This window comes from Sceloporus occidentalis, unplaced genomic scaffold (assembly GCF_023333645.1).
Source record: "Sceloporus occidentalis isolate IW3139 unplaced genomic scaffold, rSceOcc1.0.p SCAF_6, whole genome shotgun sequence".
Taxonomy (NCBI): Eukaryota; Metazoa; Chordata; class Lepidosauria; order Squamata; family Phrynosomatidae; genus Sceloporus; species Sceloporus occidentalis.
In genome coordinates this window covers 92,099,724-92,118,307 of record NW_028316986.1, presented here as the reverse complement: position 1 = coordinate 92,118,307, position 18,584 = coordinate 92,099,724, and the positions used below count along the sequence as shown (strand labels likewise).

The 18,584-nt window shown below is 39.3% G+C and overlaps 1 protein-coding gene across 1 annotated transcript in view; it reads right to left on the bottom strand.

Annotated features, from left to right (window-relative positions):
• Window positions 1-2,379: 2,379 nt before the first annotated feature.
• LOC149311105 (syntaxin-7-like) overlaps window positions 2,380-18,584 on the bottom strand; it is a 62,852-nt gene continuing 46,647 nt past the window's right edge. The window contains exons 7-10 of the mRNA XM_089530353.1: window positions 15,892-15,982; window positions 14,752-14,824; window positions 9,841-9,923; window positions 2,380-4,383 (exon numbers count right to left, since the gene is read on the bottom strand). Of these exons, the coding sequence (XP_089386479.1) occupies window positions 4,285-4,383; window positions 9,841-9,923; window positions 14,752-14,824; window positions 15,892-15,982 (346 nt within the window). The 3' untranslated portion in view covers window positions 2,380-4,284. The remainder of the gene's footprint in view (window positions 4,384-9,840; window positions 9,924-14,751; window positions 14,825-15,891; window positions 15,983-18,584) is intronic.

Genomic DNA, 18,584 nt, shown 5'->3' with positions numbered 1-18,584 from the left:
TTGATCTTCCTTATTAGTTGTTCCAGGCCTGTGAGAATACTATGGGTTGCTAAAAAGACAAATAAATGGGTCTTAGAGCAAATCAAGTGTGAACTCTCCCTAGAAAGCAAGATGACTAAACTGAGAATGTTGTGCTTTGGGTAAGGTAGAAGGTAATAGGAAAAAGAGGATGATTGCATTCCAGATGAATGGACTCAATCGAGAAAGCCATGGCCCTGATTCTGTAAGACCTGAGCAGGGCTGTTGATGATAGAGTGACTTGGGTGTTTCTCATTCACAGGGTCACTGTAAGTCAAAGTTGACTTGACATCAGTTAACAACAAACATGTATAGAACTGTGGGAAATAAATTAGTTGAAATGTGTCAAGTTTACTTTTACTCTGCTTGAATTAAACAGATCTTTTCACAAAAATCCTTTGAACTCCAAATATGCATAAGACAAACTAGTCAAGCAAATTCTGGCTTTGAAACAGAAGATAAAACAATCAGGCAGTTGATATCCTCGTCATATACATGCAAAGGGAAGATAACAACACGTTCAGAAATGATTTAGAAGTAAAAATCACAGATCCTTGGAAGGTATACTTTGCATGATACATTTTTAAAAACACATTTAATATGATGAACTGGTTAGTGCTGGATTTAGACTAAGCATATTGAGGTTCAGTCTTCTGCTTAGAGAGAAAGCTTCCTGAAAATAAAAGGTACAAGTATGAAAAGCCATAGCCCCTTATGAAATTTTCATTCCTGTTTACTTGTCATATGACAGGAAAAGGTCTACATACACCCAACACACAGAGATACAAAGAATATTACTTTCTGAAATGAATGAAAGGTGCGTAAACAACATTTACCAAAGGGAAGGAGCAATAATCACAATACCAGGTCTTCACAAGCCTTTAGTATATATTACGATGCATCATACTGACAACAGTCCTCCTTGAACTGCACAGGTCACTGCAAGAACTGCGTGAAAGGCATGCTTCTTTTTTTCTGCACAGGCCACTTTTCCATATGTGGAGAAAGGAATATTGATTGCAATGAGTAGGACACTGTAATAACAAACCCACACATTAAGCAGGTCAGCAAAAGAGCAGGTCTGCAGCTACTCAGTTAACCTTTATCAAATGGATTTTTAAAAAAATCCCAGCAACAGAACATTGTCTATTACTTGATATGCTCTCAGGTCAGAGAAATAGTAGAGGAATTAATGTCAACATGTTTCGTTCAGCCATTTCAGCTAAAAGCTGGCATATAGGAACAAGTAACTCAAAACTGGCCATTCCTAAATTTGGCTCATTTATAATAAGCTTAAGGTAAAGCATTCTGTTTCTTCAGCAATAATAGGAAGAAATACTGCATGAAATCCCTGTTCAATTTAAGAATAATTTTTGATGTAAAGTCTCAGTTATGGCTACCAGTAATTACAGCAGTCATCATCCCTACAGAAGACAAAAGAATATTTCAACAAACATCTAATGAGGGGGGTTACAACTAAATTTCTTTCCCCTCCCCTCAAAAAAAAGCACTGAGGGATATCCCAGTCCTCTAGAAATTGCTTTTTTGGGGCATATGATGTGGTGGTGGTGGTGAATTGCCCCCTGGTTCTGATGAGTTCTATTATTCTGCCAATGGATTTCCAACAACATCTTGAAAAAAGAAGTTACTGGTGTGGGGGGACAGTTCACAGTATAAACAACCGGAAGCACTGGTCTTGTCTACAGTGTTCTGCCCCCATTACGCTGCCATAGCTGTCTGCATGGGCATCCGTCACTAGTTTCTGAGATCAGAACAAGACAGCCAACAAGGGTCACGTGCTGGACGCCTCTCAGAATGAGGGACCTGTCACAATGGCAACCCAGCAGGACGTCTGTGCACATAGGTGTTGCAGTGTGGAAACAGAAAGTTCAGAATCTTCTCAGAAGATCCAGATCAACAGGTAAATTTTACAAGTGTGGTTTAATTTTGTTATGCCCCAATTCTGGTGAGGGACATGCTCATCAAGACTACCCACATCAAAACCGGGGTTTGAGTGAACAGGATGGTGCCAGAATTGGGGGGGGGGGGGGGGGGACAGGCCTTTTGGCCACAGATTGATAAAAAAGATAAATCAGGGCTATATACAGCCTTTCTGCCACCTTCCATGGCTTTATACTTAGGGGAAAGTGGTCTAGAAGATGCATCAGAAACAGAACCTGAACCTTCCCAGTAAGTTCACAGGGTACAGGTTTGCAGTCTGTGTTTTCCTTCTAGGGGATTATGCTTCAAACTAAGATTAAAGAGAGCCTAGGATTAGCCCTTTAAAAAAAAGCTTAGCTTTTAATTTATCAGTAAGATACAGCAATGGAAGTTAAATGGCAACAGACAACCCATAACACATTCACTTTCAAAACTACCTTTATTTAAGATGGTACAATCAAAGTTTGGCATTTAAATACTTTTAGTTCTCCCCCATCACAAGTCTCAAGAGCTCATCATGTAAATGCTACTTCTCTGTCAAACCACTGTACAAAACATGTATAAGACAAAGATAATATTCATTCAGTACATTTTACAAATTCAATAATGAACCTTCTTTCTTTCATTTTTTTTTAAAAGCAAAATTGATTAGCAGGCAAGTAACATTAATTTACTTTTTAACTCAGTGTTACCTCAAAATGGCACCAAAAAAACTATTAAAAAAATCTTTAATTTTGAGTAAAGTAAAGTAATTGAATTTAATTATTTGCAACGCAATACTTTCAAAAAACCCTGTTCAGGACGCTAAGTATTTACACACTGAGGAAAAGACTATTAATTCTTTTGTTAAAAATTAGTTGCCGCACTTGCTTTTCATATTGTTCAGGGTGCACTGAAATTTAAGAGAACTAAATTCAGAATTTTTAGTGATCACCACCATATTCAAAAATTCTAGGAGCCAAATGAGACAGGACAGTAGGGGATCCACAACTGGATCATCTAATTTTGCACACACACTCAAGGATAAATGATTAGGTGCTCTTCCCTCTGCAGAATATGGCCAAGAAATGGGGGCAAGTACATTATTTCCCTTGTGCCATATTCCCAGTCTCGATGACTTTCCCATCCTGAGCAGCTTTGGGACCATGCAGGGAACACACACAGGAACCAACAGTTATTAAGATCAATGACCCAACCTAATCATGGATCTCCCTACTGTCTCATCACACTATACCCCACAACAGTACCAGGAACAGCTTTACAGTAAGGTATATGTATATCATTGGGAATTCAGATCAAAGAGGTCTTCAGAGCCAGGTTTGCAGTTAAGCAACTATACCAACATTAACACTATCTATACACTTTAAAATTCAAATACCTGGCAAGTGCATAAATTGTGCAAATTGTGGCTAATTTTAAGTGTGCCCCAAAGTCTTATTAAAACTACTACATAAACACCTACAGTTTACATGATCAAACTCTTTGTGTTAGATGAGGATTTGCCAAGTTTGCTGATACCCAGTATCATGTTTATATTTCAAAATATTTGCCCGAGGGGGGATTCTTAAGCAAACAAGAAACAGCAAAATTAACCCAAATGTTTTGGAAAGATTATGACAGAGTAAGACTTCAACCTCCAGTAACCAAACTATTAAATTTGATCTATGCAAATAATGAACAGACACTTCCATAGGTTTATGAAAAGAAACCACCAAGACAGTGTGTATGGATTATTAAAGAAAAGAAGTTATGTAAAATTTCACTTTGACCAGGGATTCTGAGAGAGGAACAGTCTCTGAAAGTGATACATGACTTGTAATAACTTAAACTGCACCTATAAAGCTGCAGATTGACAGATTGAATTGAATTTTAAAAGCCTGGAACCCACTCACAAGTCCCTCCCTGTGGGGCCTTGAAGGGGTGCAGCTGAATGACCTTACAAGACTGTGTGTGTGCGCGTGCAAAAGCTTGGCCCGCTCTATCAATAGGAAATTATTGCACCATATCACAAATCAGCCTTGTGCCCAAGAGCCAATGTAACTTGACCTGGATATTTTTTTTAAAAAAAAGGAAAAAAAGAGAGGGGGGGAGAGGAGAGGATAGGAGAAGACAGACAGGCACCACATAAGCAGAAGTTGTCTACTCCTGGATTAAGTCCTGGCAAGTTACATCAAATTAATTCTATTGCACAAGCTGAGGAAAGTCCTCTCTTGGATTAAAAATGCATTTTGTGACAAAGAAGTAGTGACAAAAGTTGATATTTCATTTACTGAACAGATTTCACAATGAGACATGACTGGAATTCCTTCTGCACCGTTTAGCACATCAGTGTGATTTTGACACTCCCCATATGATTAAGCCAAGGATGGTTGCTCCCAGAACCAGCACAACAATGAGGATACACATTTTCTTACGAGACTTGCGCTGCAAAAGAAGCACAGAAAGAGGAGATGGTTACTATGCAAATTCCAAAGCTGGAAACATTTATGCACTGAATAAGACTGCCTCATTTTCAGACTGGGCATAATAAACCTGTGCTGGCAAACATCAGATTAAGTTGCTCCTATCCTTCTTCAACATGGCACAGATTCCTTCCACTTAAGACAGTTGGATGCTGCTAGGAGAAGAGGTTCTACTGAAGAACATGCTGGTTTTCCATGAATAGAGATGGGGTGCATGAAAAAAATCTTCAGTTATGTGAGCCCACACTGGCATGATACAGCCTAGGCTAGGGGAAGGAACCTTGCAACCTCCTAGGCACTGCTGGACTTTAAATTCCAGCAACCTTAACCTAAATGGTGAGGAATGGTGGGAGTCGCACTTAAACGTAATTCCCACATTATAATTCCTTAGCCTAGCCATCTGTCATTTGTAAGAACCAGGTCTATCTCATTAAGTGTGCAACAATGACATAAGAACCACCACCATAGATATCACCTTACTAACATTCTTTCAAATACAGCGTGTTTAACAAATGACCTGATGCTACTACTGCCACCATTTCTGCACTGTATTTCTATTGTTCCAAACAAAATGGTATATACTGATTCGCTGTCATTTGACTGAGTCTCAGGGGCTTCAAGTCTATAGCAGTGATAACTGCTGAAGATAAGTGTCTATGCAAGGAGATGCATGCACTGAACGCAGTCCCTACAACTGATGGCCTGGAAGTTCACTATTACCAATTTGACAAGACAAGAGATAGTACAGAGTGTCTGCAACTGAAGAAGTTGAAGAAGGAATAGGTGTAAAACATTAACAGGCCACAGCACTACTCAACATGCACAAAAATACTGGCCTCCACATCAAGAAAGCCTTGTCTTCACAAATCAGCTCAGCTCAAATCAGATTGACAGGGAAACTGAAAACTTCCCTTGAAGACCTGTAATATTGCTACTAATGGGGACTTTTAAAAGTTCGCCATGGCTTTTTAATGCTTAAGTTACAAAAGAGAATAGAACAGACAAAATTAAGACCATATCACTATTAGTGACATGATATATGTGGTGAAACTGTTTATCTACTAACCTAAGAGATTGCCTCTTAAAAACAATTTCCTTTCCTTCCAATCCCATGGATTAAACAGGTTCATGGCCATGACTGTGGTGCATGTGGAATAGGCTGCTGCATCTTTAAACAGGTTGGATAGACCATCATTCGAGAGAGCTTTAGCTGTGCATTCCTGCATGGCAGGGGGTTACCCTAGATGGTCCTTCTAGTTCCTTCCAAATCCATGATTCTCTGTTTTTGCACACTCCAAATGCTAAGTATTTTTACTGTCCCCAGAATGCATCTGGCTCCCAATCACACCTACAGTATGTTGGAATAGTAACAAGCTCTACACTTGAGCCATTATAGGGCCAATAACCATTACAGGGTTAATGGAGAGCTACTGGGACCACAGATGACCTACAGCTGTATATGCATAGCGCTAATCAACTTTTGAGCCTTAATAAGGGTGCTTTACAGAGCGCCCAAAAAGGGCGCTCTTTCGGCGCCCGTGTTTGCTGCGCGAGGGAGCCACAGTGGACAAATCACGCAACTCCCCCGCACAGCAAAAAGAACACGCAAAAAGCAGGTTCTTCTTGCGGCGCAGTTGTGACGTCGCAAGGCGCCAATGGCGCACTTGCGGCACCACAACTGCGCTGCGCGGACGCTAAATGTCCATCACATCAAAATGGCGGCGCCCATGTGTATAGGGCGCCACCATTTTTACGCCACCAGTATGTACTAGGGGTGAGGCCTGATTGGACGCTGCGTCCTCGGTCAACACCTAGCACGTACTGGGGGCGGAGCAAAGGCCCGTCTGTAACGGGCCAAGGTTAGCTTTGTAGTGAGCTTTCTTGCTCCCTCTTTTGCTCACTCCATTTTCAGCCTTCTTTTCTGTTGCATTATACTTGTATTATTTGATTGTATTATATAGTTTGTATTATTATTTGCTACTTGTTATTACTATGTTTGCCATTACTACTATGGTTTATTTTGTATCCTTTGTATATATGGGTTTTGTATGATTTTGTTATATATGTTCTTTGTTACCCTTTTTAAGTGTTTATATAAAGCCTTTTATAGTACCTTGTCTCAGTTAGCCTCTTTTCAAATCCATTGTTCCAACACAGTAAAGTTCCAAAAAAGTCAAAGGGAGCTTCTAGATAAGTCCCAATCCAATGCTCCTAGTGCCTTCAGTAACTGCATTAGTTGGCTTAGGCCCCATACAGACAGGCCAAAATAAAGCTGCTTCGGGTCACTTTGGAAGTATGCTGTTTAAATGATGTATGTGTCCTAAGAGGACAGAAGCCGCACCAAAGCCACAAACCTGTCCTAAGGACTGGAGTGCAGCTTTGGTGCAACCTCCAGACTCTTAGTACGCATACATCATTTAAACAGCATACCTCCAAAGTGACTCGAAGCAGCTTTATTTTGGCCTGTCTGTACAGGGCCTACGGCAGTTTTTATATTTCACCTTTCTAAAGGGATTGCAACTACTCTGTAAGGAAACTGACACTCAGAGTGAAACAGAATGTCTACAATCTTTAGAGCTACTATTATTATCAGGCCAGTGATGGCTTCTTTTCAGCAATATGTTTTGTGCCTGAGATGCAGCAGTTTTCATCAGTTAAGTAGGAGCCCTGGTGGTGCAGGGGTTAAATGCCTGTACTGCAGCCACTCACTCAAAACCATAAGGTTATGAGTTCAATACCAGCAAAAGGGCTCAAGCTCAACTCAGGCTGGCATCCTTCTGAGGTTGCTAAAATGAGTACCCAGGTTGTTGGAGACAATTAGCTTACAGTTAAAAACTGCTTAGACAATGTTAGTTCAGTAGGAAGCGGTATATAAATAAAGCTGTTTGTTTGTTTAACTGGTGTAAAGGCATTATTCATTTATCAACTACAGCACCATTTTTTCTTTCACAAGAAAGACAGAGATAGCCTATTATGAAATTATCATGGCAAGCAAGCAAACAATGTCAACTTAGAGTTTCAAAATATGTCAAAACCTCAACATACCAAGAGAGTCTTTTTAGATTAAACTAATTATTGACAATAAAAATACAAACTGGGTGGAGAGCAAGTAATGTTATCTTAAATAATGAAAACATTTAGTGAAGTAGCATTACTAAAAGAAAGCCAATTCTATGCTCTTATTTGCTCAATATCTTCTGGAATATCTTTTCACATTTAGGTCTACGTCTTGACCGAGTTCTACTTTATCTCCCGTTCTACTTTTCTTTTCTTTAACTTGGAGATTTGGTTGAAGTGTCAGCAATATGTGAACAATATCTACATCTACTTCTCCTTCAGGATCAGAAACAGCAGCAGCCACACTGTGTCTGCATAGGTAACAAGGCTTATAAACTGAAAATCCAACTTGGCAAAACAGAGGTGCAATTATTTAGAGGTGTTAAACTCTATAGGGGACGGCTGTCATTTTCTTTTGGTTTAGTTGCTATCTTACAGGTTCAAAGACTGGGAAACCTTTTAAGATCTGATATTTTGGCTTTTCTTTGGAGACCCAAGTGACATCTATATATAGATCTCGGCACATTTTAATAATTTGATTAGCCAAGAAAACGTCCAGCTGGAATGTCAACATTTTCACTACATTTATCAATTTTTCAGTCATGATAAAATTAGCATACTGAAATTCACTGTGCACAACAATGACTCTAAAGGAGTAACTTCAGCTAGAACAGAATAAGGCAGAAGAACGTTAGCAGCAGAACTGAATGCAATTAATTATTTTTTCTTGCAGTGAATGATTCTGCAAAATGTCTGTTGACTTCTCATATGTTCATAACTATTCTCATATGTTCATTCCCTAAATGATCTGGCTCCAGAGTATCTGAATGACCATGTTCTGACATATGAGAACCTACCTATTCACTTAATATCCGTATTGGTGCTCCCTATACCCATACCACTTTCTGAGGGCAGGCAGCTAAACTCCTCTCAAGCTGCACAAGAGGTGTGCTTGTTACTTTGAGTACTTGGCTTTATTGTTACACTAAGGGGGCGTTCCCACTTGGCAGATCAAACGGATTATATTGGCGCGATTCTGATTTGGATTATGTTCCGGGAATAATTTGAATTTTTTCTTTCATTTCCATTACCAAAAGGGGCAAATTACCTCGATTCATTTAGACCCTGTTTTCATTCCCATTTATTTTAAATCGCTTTATTTTAAAGCGGATTATCTTGCTCCCCGTTCTCATTTGTGTCCACAAGCTGTCAATCAAGCGCGTAGGCTTCAGACGTCACAAGTCTTGGGGGCTTTTTTGGGCGGGGGGGGCAGCCAATGAAAGGAAGGAGCCTCCTTTTCCCAAATTGGTTTGCGTCCCCCATTGCTCACTGGGCTGTCTGTGGGGCGATCAAACAGGCATGTACTGCAAAGCCCATCTGCTGCTCAGGCAGAGGTGAAAAAAGAAAAAAATAGTTTAAAATGGTGTTCAATGGCTCTCCTCACACATCGGTCTATGAATGAGGAGCAGAGGGGAGGTTGCAATTCACTGGGGGAAAGTCTATGCGAATTGAAGAAAATGGCGCTGGCGATGCAGAAAGAGACCAGAGGGTGACACCCCCAGGCCAGCTCCTTGAGCGCTGCTCCTCCCATCTCCAGGTTCCCGAATTAGACACCCTTTCGTTCCCATTCGGATACAGCGAATTGTACCCCGCTTTCAAAAATAACCCACGTTAGAACCTACTATTTTTTTAAACCGAATTATAGGCTGATAATCTGGTTTAAACATTTTAATTTGATTCTGATTCGAAACGCAGTGGGAACGAATGAGGGGTAAGGGAGATTTAATTCGGGCTTCTGTGGGAACGATGCACCCTAAATTCGGATCATGACTCGCTTTATAGGTAAGTGGGAACGACCCCTAAAATCTTCCCATTTGAGTAAGGTTTTAGATGCTATCTAGGGTGCATCAACATTGTGGAAATAATGCAGTTTGACGCCACTTTTAACTGTCACAGCTCCAGCTTTCAGAATCCTGGATTTTCAGTTTCTCTTTGGCAGAGAAGGCTAAAGACCTTGTAAAATTACAAATGCTATGATTTCACAGGAGCTACAGCTTTTAAAGTGTTGTCAAACTGCATGATTTCTCCAGTTGTGCTTTAGTTCTTCTCTGCTTCCCCCCCCCCCCCCCGGGTGCTATTTCTCTTACTGGAATGCTTGGTTTATTGTTTTTAAATATGACTATGATTGTAGAAGTTATTAAAATAAAAACAATAATCAAACACATGGCCTAAAGCCCTGTAAACTCACTTTTCTAGTTGCTGATCGAATGCAAGTTTACATTCTATTCAAATAAATAAATAAATAAATAAATAAATAAATAAAGATTTCCAACAGCACATTTTTATTTGTGATATTATTTACCTGGTAATCCGCTGCTCTAGACAACTGCTGATTTGCTTGCTGAACATGGACCTCAGCTGTTTCTACATTCGCTTCTATGCTGTCTTTGGGATGAAAGAATAAAAATTAAAATATTCATTTGAAACCAGAGTGTAATCCTTAGCAGCACACCTATGGTTCTGGACCCTCATGTATTTAGATCTGTTCTGTTACCATGACATAGGGAAACTTTCAAACACATTTCTAACACATCTGAAGAGTTCAAAATTAAAAACAATCCAACATACAGCCAATTACAGGTTTCAAATAACATGGGGCTACTACTGAAAAATGTTTAATTTGCTCTTGTTCAAACAGTTTTTGTTCAAAAATTCTAGATTACAATTCCCAGCATCTTCAGCCAGCATGGTTAGGGATGATGCCAGGTGTAGCCTAAAGCATTTGAAGTGGGAGTCATGTTACATTACCTTAACAATGACACTCTTTGTTGGCCGCTCTGATGCTATTATAAAGACCATTGTCTGTTCAATCCAGTCACAGTTAATAAGAGGTCAAAACTTTAAAAAGTTACTTTTTGGAGCTACAATTTCCCAAAATTTTACAGTCAGCATGGCTATGGTTTGGCTGCTTGAGTGACACTATAGTCCAAAAAAAATCATTTTTCTAATCGCATGCTGACATCAGGACACAAGCTAAAGTTGAATTAGATGCTGGACTGGCAAAAATGGGAAGGCTCCATAACTTTATGTGCTCTAACTGATGTTTATATGTTTTAACTGATCTGTGCTATATTTCATTCTGTTGTTCCCTGACTCAACACATGGAGAGCAGTGGGTAAGAAATCATCATCATCATGTAGGATTGTCATTTTCAGTGGCAGCCCTTCTGGGATTTTTAAAAATGTAAATACCAACTGAGTCTCCACCCCGCAGCTTGGTTGGCACTGTGCACAGAGAGGTGTAGGTGGCCCTCCTTGTGTAACCCTATCATCTAGTAAATTCTATGACGAGACACCTCAAGTGAGACACAAGCAAGAACAGAGCATTAACAGAAAAGGAAGGAGAGAGAGATAAAGGGATATTACATTTTCAAAATTAGCCAAGGGCACAAGAAAGATGCCAAGACAAATAGCAGACACCCTTAGGAAGGCACATGGCATCCAAAGCAGCATTACACATAAAATAGGGATGCTGAATGTGAGAAGCAGGAGCAAATTGAAGCTGGACATAGTAAAAATGGAAATGGAACATGTGAACATTGCAGTACTCAGGGTTAGTGTGTTTCAATGAACAGGAATGGGACACTTTGAATCAGGCAGGCACACAGTGTTCAGGGAATGAAAAGACAAGAAGAAACGGGGTGGCTTTCATACAAAGAAAAGATGTGGCAAAAGCAGTCATAGAATACAATACAAAATCAGACTGAATCATTTCAATAAGGCTCCAGGGTAAACTTATGAATATCACCACAATTCAAGTATATGCACCAACCACAAGAAATTGATAGATTCTATGAAGGAGCACAGGAAGAAATTGATAGCACACCAACACTGGATGTCAAGCTGATCATTGGAGATTGGAATGCAAAAGTTGGATGCAAAGAAGAATAAAAAACAGTAGGAAGATTTGGATTAGGCAAAAGAAATGAAGCAAGTGAACATTTGATAGATTTTTGTGAAGCCAACAACTTATTCATTGCAAACACATTTTTCATACAACTAGAAAGGCGGCTATATACTGTACATGGACATCACCAGACAGTCAATACAAAATTAAATAGATTATATAATTGGAAGTAAAAGATGGCAGAACTCTATACTGGTGGCCAAGACTAGACAGGGTGCCGACTGTGGCACAGATCACAAATTACTCATATCAAAAATAAGAGTAATAATAATAATAATAATAATAATAATAATAATAATAATAATTTATGTTCTGCTTAATCACTTGGAATCCAAGCAGATTACAACAATAAAAGACGATACCGTTAAAATTCTAAAGCCTCTATCCCTCCCCCCAGTATAAAAAGATAGTAATACTAAAAAGAGATTAAACCAGACAGATATTAAAACAGTAGTATAAAATCACAGTTAAAATCAATGGAAGATTTGTAAAAAAGAAATGTATAGTGGGGACCAGATAGGATGGAAAAAGGGATGGAGAAAAGGGGAGGGAAGTGGAGGGGGGGGGGAGGCAGGAAAATAGAGGTGGACCTAGTCTGGAAAGGCCTGCCAGAAAAGATCTGTTTTAATAGCCTTCTTAAAGGTTTCCAAGGTGGAAATCTGACGGATCTCATCCGGCAGGTCGTTCCAGAGTCTAGTTGCTACTGCTGAAAAGGAACGCTGGGTCACTGCTGAAAGTCTAGTCCTCTTTGGTTGTAGCAGGTTCTTCCCAGCAGAACGAAGAGTGCCGGGAGGATGATATGGGAGAAGGCGTTCCCACAAGAAGTCAGGACCCAAGCCATGACTCAAGAAGAAAACAAAAGCAGTGGTTATATCCAAATATAATCTAAATAATATCTCAACAGAATTTACTGACAATGTAAGAAACAGATTCACACTACTAAATATAATAGACTGAGAACCAGAGGAATTATGGTCTGAAGCCAGGGACACAATAAAAGAAGAATGCAGACAGATGCTTTCAATAAACAAAAAGCAAGAGAAAAACCCAGAGATGACAGAAAAAAACACACACTACAAGCAAATAAAGAAAAACAAATCACTGGGAACAGATGATATTCCAACTGAAATGCTGCAGTCCACACTGACAGAGTCAGCTCTAGTGCTAACCAATATATGTCAACAGTATGGAAAACAAAATGATGGCCAACAGATTGGAAGTGATCAATATACATCCCCATCCACTAAAAGGAAGACACAAGAGACTGCAGCAATTATAAGAAAATAGCACTGATCTCCCTTGCAACCAAAATCATGATAAAAATTCTGCAACATACAACTCCAATCATACATGGAGAGAGAAATCCCAGAGCAGGGGTAGGCAACCTGCGGCCCGCGGGCCGGATGCAGCCTGGCGAGGCCTTGGGACCGGCCCCAGCCCAGTCCTGCTGCCGATTGCCGCCAGGGCCTTTGGGGGACAATTGTCTATAGAAGCCTCAGAAACATGCATTTATATTAACATTTTTTTAAAAATCAGCAAATTTTTTTGCGTGTCCTCCATTTTTTTAAAAAAAGTGTCTTCCATTTGAAAATTTTGTCCTACATTTGTCCTGGTGTGTATGTGTGTGTATGTGTGTGTGTGTGTGTGTGTGTGTGTGTGTGTATATATATATATATATATATATATATATATATATTTTTTTTTTAAATTAAATTAATTATTTATTTTTTGGCTTCGGCCCCCCAGTTGTCTGAGGGACAGCAACCCGGCCCCCGGCTCAAAAAGGTTGCCTACCCCTGTCCCAGAGGCTCAAGTGGGATTCAGGAAAGGTAGAGACTCTAGGGACCATAATGAAAATATACGATGGCTAATGGAGCACACCAGGGAATTCGAAAAGAAAATCAGCATGTGCTTTATAGACTATAGCAAAGCCTTTGACTGCATAGATCATAAAAGGCTATGGAATGCCCTTAAAGGCATGGGAGCACCAACACATCAGATAGTCCTAATGAGGAAGCTGTACTCAGGACAAAAGGCTGCTGTCAGAACAGAATATGGAGAAACAGAATGGTTCCCAATTGGCAAATGTGTCAGACAAGGCTGTATCCTTTTACCCTATCTGTTCAACTTGTATGCAGAACATATTATAAGAAAAGCAGGCTTGGACACAGAAGAAAGAGGAGTGAAAATAGGAGGAAGGAATATCAACAATACAAGCCATTGTATTCCCTATTACCATGTATGGATGTGAGAGCTGGACAGTTAAGAAAGAAGATAGGAAGAAAATCCATTCATTTGAGATGTGGTGCTGGACAAGAGTGCTGAGGATTCCATGGACAACCAAAAGAACAAACAAATGGATCCTAGAGCAGATCAATCCGGAAACCTCCCTGGAAGCCAAGATGATCAAACTGAGGCTGCTGTACTTTGGACACATCATGAGAAGGAAGGCCTCATTGGAAAATACAATAATATTGGGAAAGGTGGAGGGAAGTAGGAAGAGAGGAAGGCCACATGCTAGATGGATGGACTATTAAGGTGGTCACGAGTCTGGGGTTGCAGGAATTAAGCAGAGCAGTGGAGGACAGAGAATCTTGAGGATGTTTCATCCATAGGGTAGCCAAGAGTCGAGATCGACTTGAAGGCAGTTAACAACAAAATAATTATACATTATCTCTCATAAACACGTGTAGCATTTCAGGCATTACTTTCCTTCACAATTAGTATCCTTCATCCAAAAATGCAGACAGCAAAGGTGGAAATAAAAGACTGTAACCATCTGTCAAAATGGGCTATAACTACACAAGGGGACAACAATAAGAGTGCTATGATAATCCCTAAATATTACACTGTTTACCAATATGTATAAACATGCATGGTCCTTTAAAAATGGTTTCTAATTTTAAATCAGCTTTTTGAACTTCACAGAAGATTTTAATTTTTTAAAAAAGAAAAACAGTTTAACTTTATTAACTCTTGTACTACAATGTAACACTTAGGTGGACAGAGCTCCAAAACATAATCATGAACAGTCTCAAGTTATAATACACAACTATAACTTCAAAACTTTCTAGGATGTGAATAATGATATTCTGATGATTGTTTAACAGTATTTCAATTTTTCAGATTGGTGGGAAGCAACTAACTCTAGATTTTCTCCTGTTTTACAACTTGTCAGATTAGTGGAAAGCAACTAATTCTAGATTTGCAGGATTAACACAAACTAAAGTACTGTAACTATTGTGTCCAAACATGATTAAAATACAAATTTTCAAGACGTTATTTAAAAACCTTGATGTCTGCTTACCTATTACATCTCCTTGTTCATGAATCATCATCCCCAGATCTTTAAATATTTCATTGATGTCCATAATATCTGCCTATAAATACAGAAATTTGCATTTATACAACCTGTTATGAGTACAATTGCAGGCATATGTCTTCAACAGCTGGGGCAGAAAAAAGAGAGAGAACAAATGGCAAAGAGTGATTTGATTACAAAATCATAGAAAATAATGTTTAAAACACACTGCCTATTTCATTATATTACTTCTGCATCTAACCCCAATAATTATCCTTCTAAGACCTTATGCCTTTATTTATAATAAAATTTATTAATTTCAGTGAGCTAAAGGACAAGCCTAACAGAGTCCTTAAGTTCCAACGTATAGATATTTAGTATCCTATTGTTCAAAAGTACTAGCTTACATCTAGTCTTTGTGCTCCTGCTTTAGTTTCTTTTACAATTACAGAAATGTCAATCTCCAGTTTTCATCCATCAATACAACACAGAGAAGATAAAAGGTGGGAACAGGGGGTATTATCTTGCCAGGTTTGGCCAGGAATCACAGTTGAGCTCTGTCTTGACTGAGCGGGTTAGTGAAGTAACACCAGACAAAGTAGAGATAACTCAAGAAACAATTCATACGTTTTGCAAAATAGGACAATGCCATATGCTGTCCCAAATGTGATCTACAGGTAAAGAGCAATGGCAAGTACATTTCTATACCGCTTATCAGTGCACTTAAGCACTCCCTAAGCGGTTTACAAAGTGTAAGCTAATTGCCCCCAATAACCTGGGTATTCATTTTAGTGACCTCGTAAGGATGCAAGCCTGAGTCAAGCTTGAGCCCTTTTACTGGTATTGAATTCACAAACTTATGGTTTGTGAGTGAGTGGCTGCAGTACAGGCATTTAACCACTGCGCCACCAGGTAAATGAATCATGTCAGAATCCATAACTGAACAGTCTGCATATGACAAGGACCTCTCAACAAATGTGCTGTTCTTGATCTTAAATCAGAAGTGAGCACTCTTGTACCCTTTGGATGTTTTGGACTATATCACCCATAAGATCCAGCTGGCATGGCCACTGGTCAGGGATCATGGGGACTATAGTCCAAAACACCTTGAAGGTGTACTTTAAAGTTTTCCCCAAAAATGCTTACCTCAAGCTGCCTGATGGCAGACTCTCTCTCCTCAATAAGACGAAGGTCATCTTCTGTGATTTCTTCATCTAGTACTTGAGTCTGAGGTTGGCTGTAAATAAAAGTAAATGGAGAATGCCCAAAGTGTTTAAATTAATTAAATCTGTGTCCAACTGAACATCTCCCTATGTGAACTTGCCAGAATCTTAAGATCCACAGAGGAGAGCTTTCACTTGGTCCTACGACTGTCACAGGCTTGCTTGGTGACAACAAAGAAAAGGCAAACATAGACTTTTTTGTTTAAGCAGGCTTTTAATATGTAATGATTCACAGAAAGGCTTCTAGTTGAGGTGTCTGAGAAATAAATATCTCAAGATATGTATCTGGCCAGATCAGAGTTTGAATCCCTGCTCAGCCGTCGAAACTCACTGGGTGACCTTGGGCAGGTCACAATCTCCCAGCCTCAGAAGATGGCAATGGAAAACCTATTCTGAAGAAACTTGCAAGAAACCCCATGGTAGGTTCACCTCAGGGTCTCCATAAGCTTGAAGGCACACAACACACACACACACACACACACACACACACACACACACACACACACACACACTAATATGTATACACAAACAAACACTTTTGTAGGCCTTTAAAATAATTTACCCTGTTTTAAAGTAATGATTTTAATTGTTTTTACATTTTCATTTCTGAGTTTTATTGATTCATTTTGTGTGCCACCTTGGGAACTTCTCCACTAGAGAGGCCTCCCAACTCTTGGGAGGCTGTGAGAGAGAAGAGAGAAGAGAGAGAGAAGACTTAAGTGAATATTTGGACTAGAGTTTGGGACCTGTGTTTAATGGAGAAAATTGCAGACAGTAATAACAGGGCAAGAGGCTTACACCTTGGATTGACTTTCCACACGATTTGGCATCCATTTACTGAATATATCCAGAGATACTTGGTTTCTAGACATCCCCCAATAATATGTAATTTTTTTATGGAAAGAAGTCTTCCAGGATCTCTGTACGCACCATTTGTCTATAATTTCTAGGGCATTATTTTGGGTTATGGTTTAATTTCTGCTTTTTCAGTGAAATAACCACATTTGAGGGTTTATCATCTCTGACATTATTTTCATTTGTTGTTGTTTTAGTATACTCTTTGTCATGTTTTGTTTGTAAATATATTTTTTTAAAGTGAATGTTTGTGTATAGAAAGGTTCATTTAAAGTAAGCTGGGAAGTTTCAAAATATGGCAGCCTGGCTCCTGGTCCACTTTCATATATCTAGGCTACAACCGTATTCATATGTATCTGGGAATATGCTCCACTGATCCCAGTGAGGCCTATTTCTGAGTAAAAACACACACACAAGACTGTACTGTCAGCTACAGTGATGATGAAAAAGCATGAAGGAAGAGCAACTGTACAATTCTTTCTCCCACCTCCCCAAACTTCTAGGTGAAACATACACACAACAGACTGCACATATTGCTCAATTTATCGTGAATAGATTCCTTCAATATAGTATTTCATCCCACTATAGCTGAACCTAAGAATCAAGGTTGGTAGCAGAAGTCAAAATGATAGTTTCAATATTTTAAACAGTGATAGGTGCCTGTGACCCTTCACACATTGTAGAATTGCAAGCCCCACTGGCCTTAAACAGCATAGATAATGGGGAGGGATGAGAAGGAGGTGCAGCTAGACAACATCTGTAGGGCCAAAGGTTACCCATTCCTAATTTCAAACATTATTTTGGGTAATATTGGCTTTGTCCAATATTATGCATTCCCAACAGGAATTCCAACAGGCAGCAGCAGTAACCATCACATAAGCAAAAGGTAATTGCTAAGATCTGTCACTGTAGCTCAGCTATAGGATTTTCCTGCTTAGCACTGTCCATCTTCCAGTGGTGCCTCTATACCATTGTTTGACAAGCAATCTAAAATAACATCCTAACCAGCTTTCATTTGTATGCCCTCTGGACTTTTAGCTGATGTTGGATTTAATTTGTTTCACACACAGTTCTTAATATTTGAGACCGTTGTTTGTTTACTAGATATTGATTGAAATGTAACCTACTTTAACTTTGGTAGGGAAAATAAAAAACATACAATGAATAAATAATATGTAATTGCCTAAAAATAGTCAATGTGGTGTAGTGGTTTGAGCTTTGGACTGCAACTCTGGAGATCAGACTTCAAATCTCCGCCCGGCCATGGACCTTGAGCAAGTCACACTCTCACAGTCTCAGAAGAAGGCAAAGGCAAACCCCTTCTGAACAAATCTTGCCAAGAAAATCCCATATAGGTTCACCTTAGGGGCACCATAAACTGGAAATGGCTTGAAGGCACACATGAACAACAAATGTGTAAACACTATACAGCATGAATAGGATATAAAAATCATACAGAACTCAGCCATCATGTCAGCTGCATATATGCAAATTTGAACAAATGAGTCAAAGTGCAAAAGTGTTCTAGTTGCCACGCCACTTTTGGTGTCCAATAATTAACCCTCTCCTGCCCCATGGTTACCTTTTTCACAACATAAGAGATTTATAAATTAGAATGCTGGAATAGCAATATTGTTGTTGTTTTTTAAATGATTATCAATGAGGTTTCAACTTTTTGGCTTTGTTTGTGACTGCCACTGATACCTCTGTGGCAGAGAAAGGATCTATCACGGTACACAAATCTGGTTGCCAATGACAAGT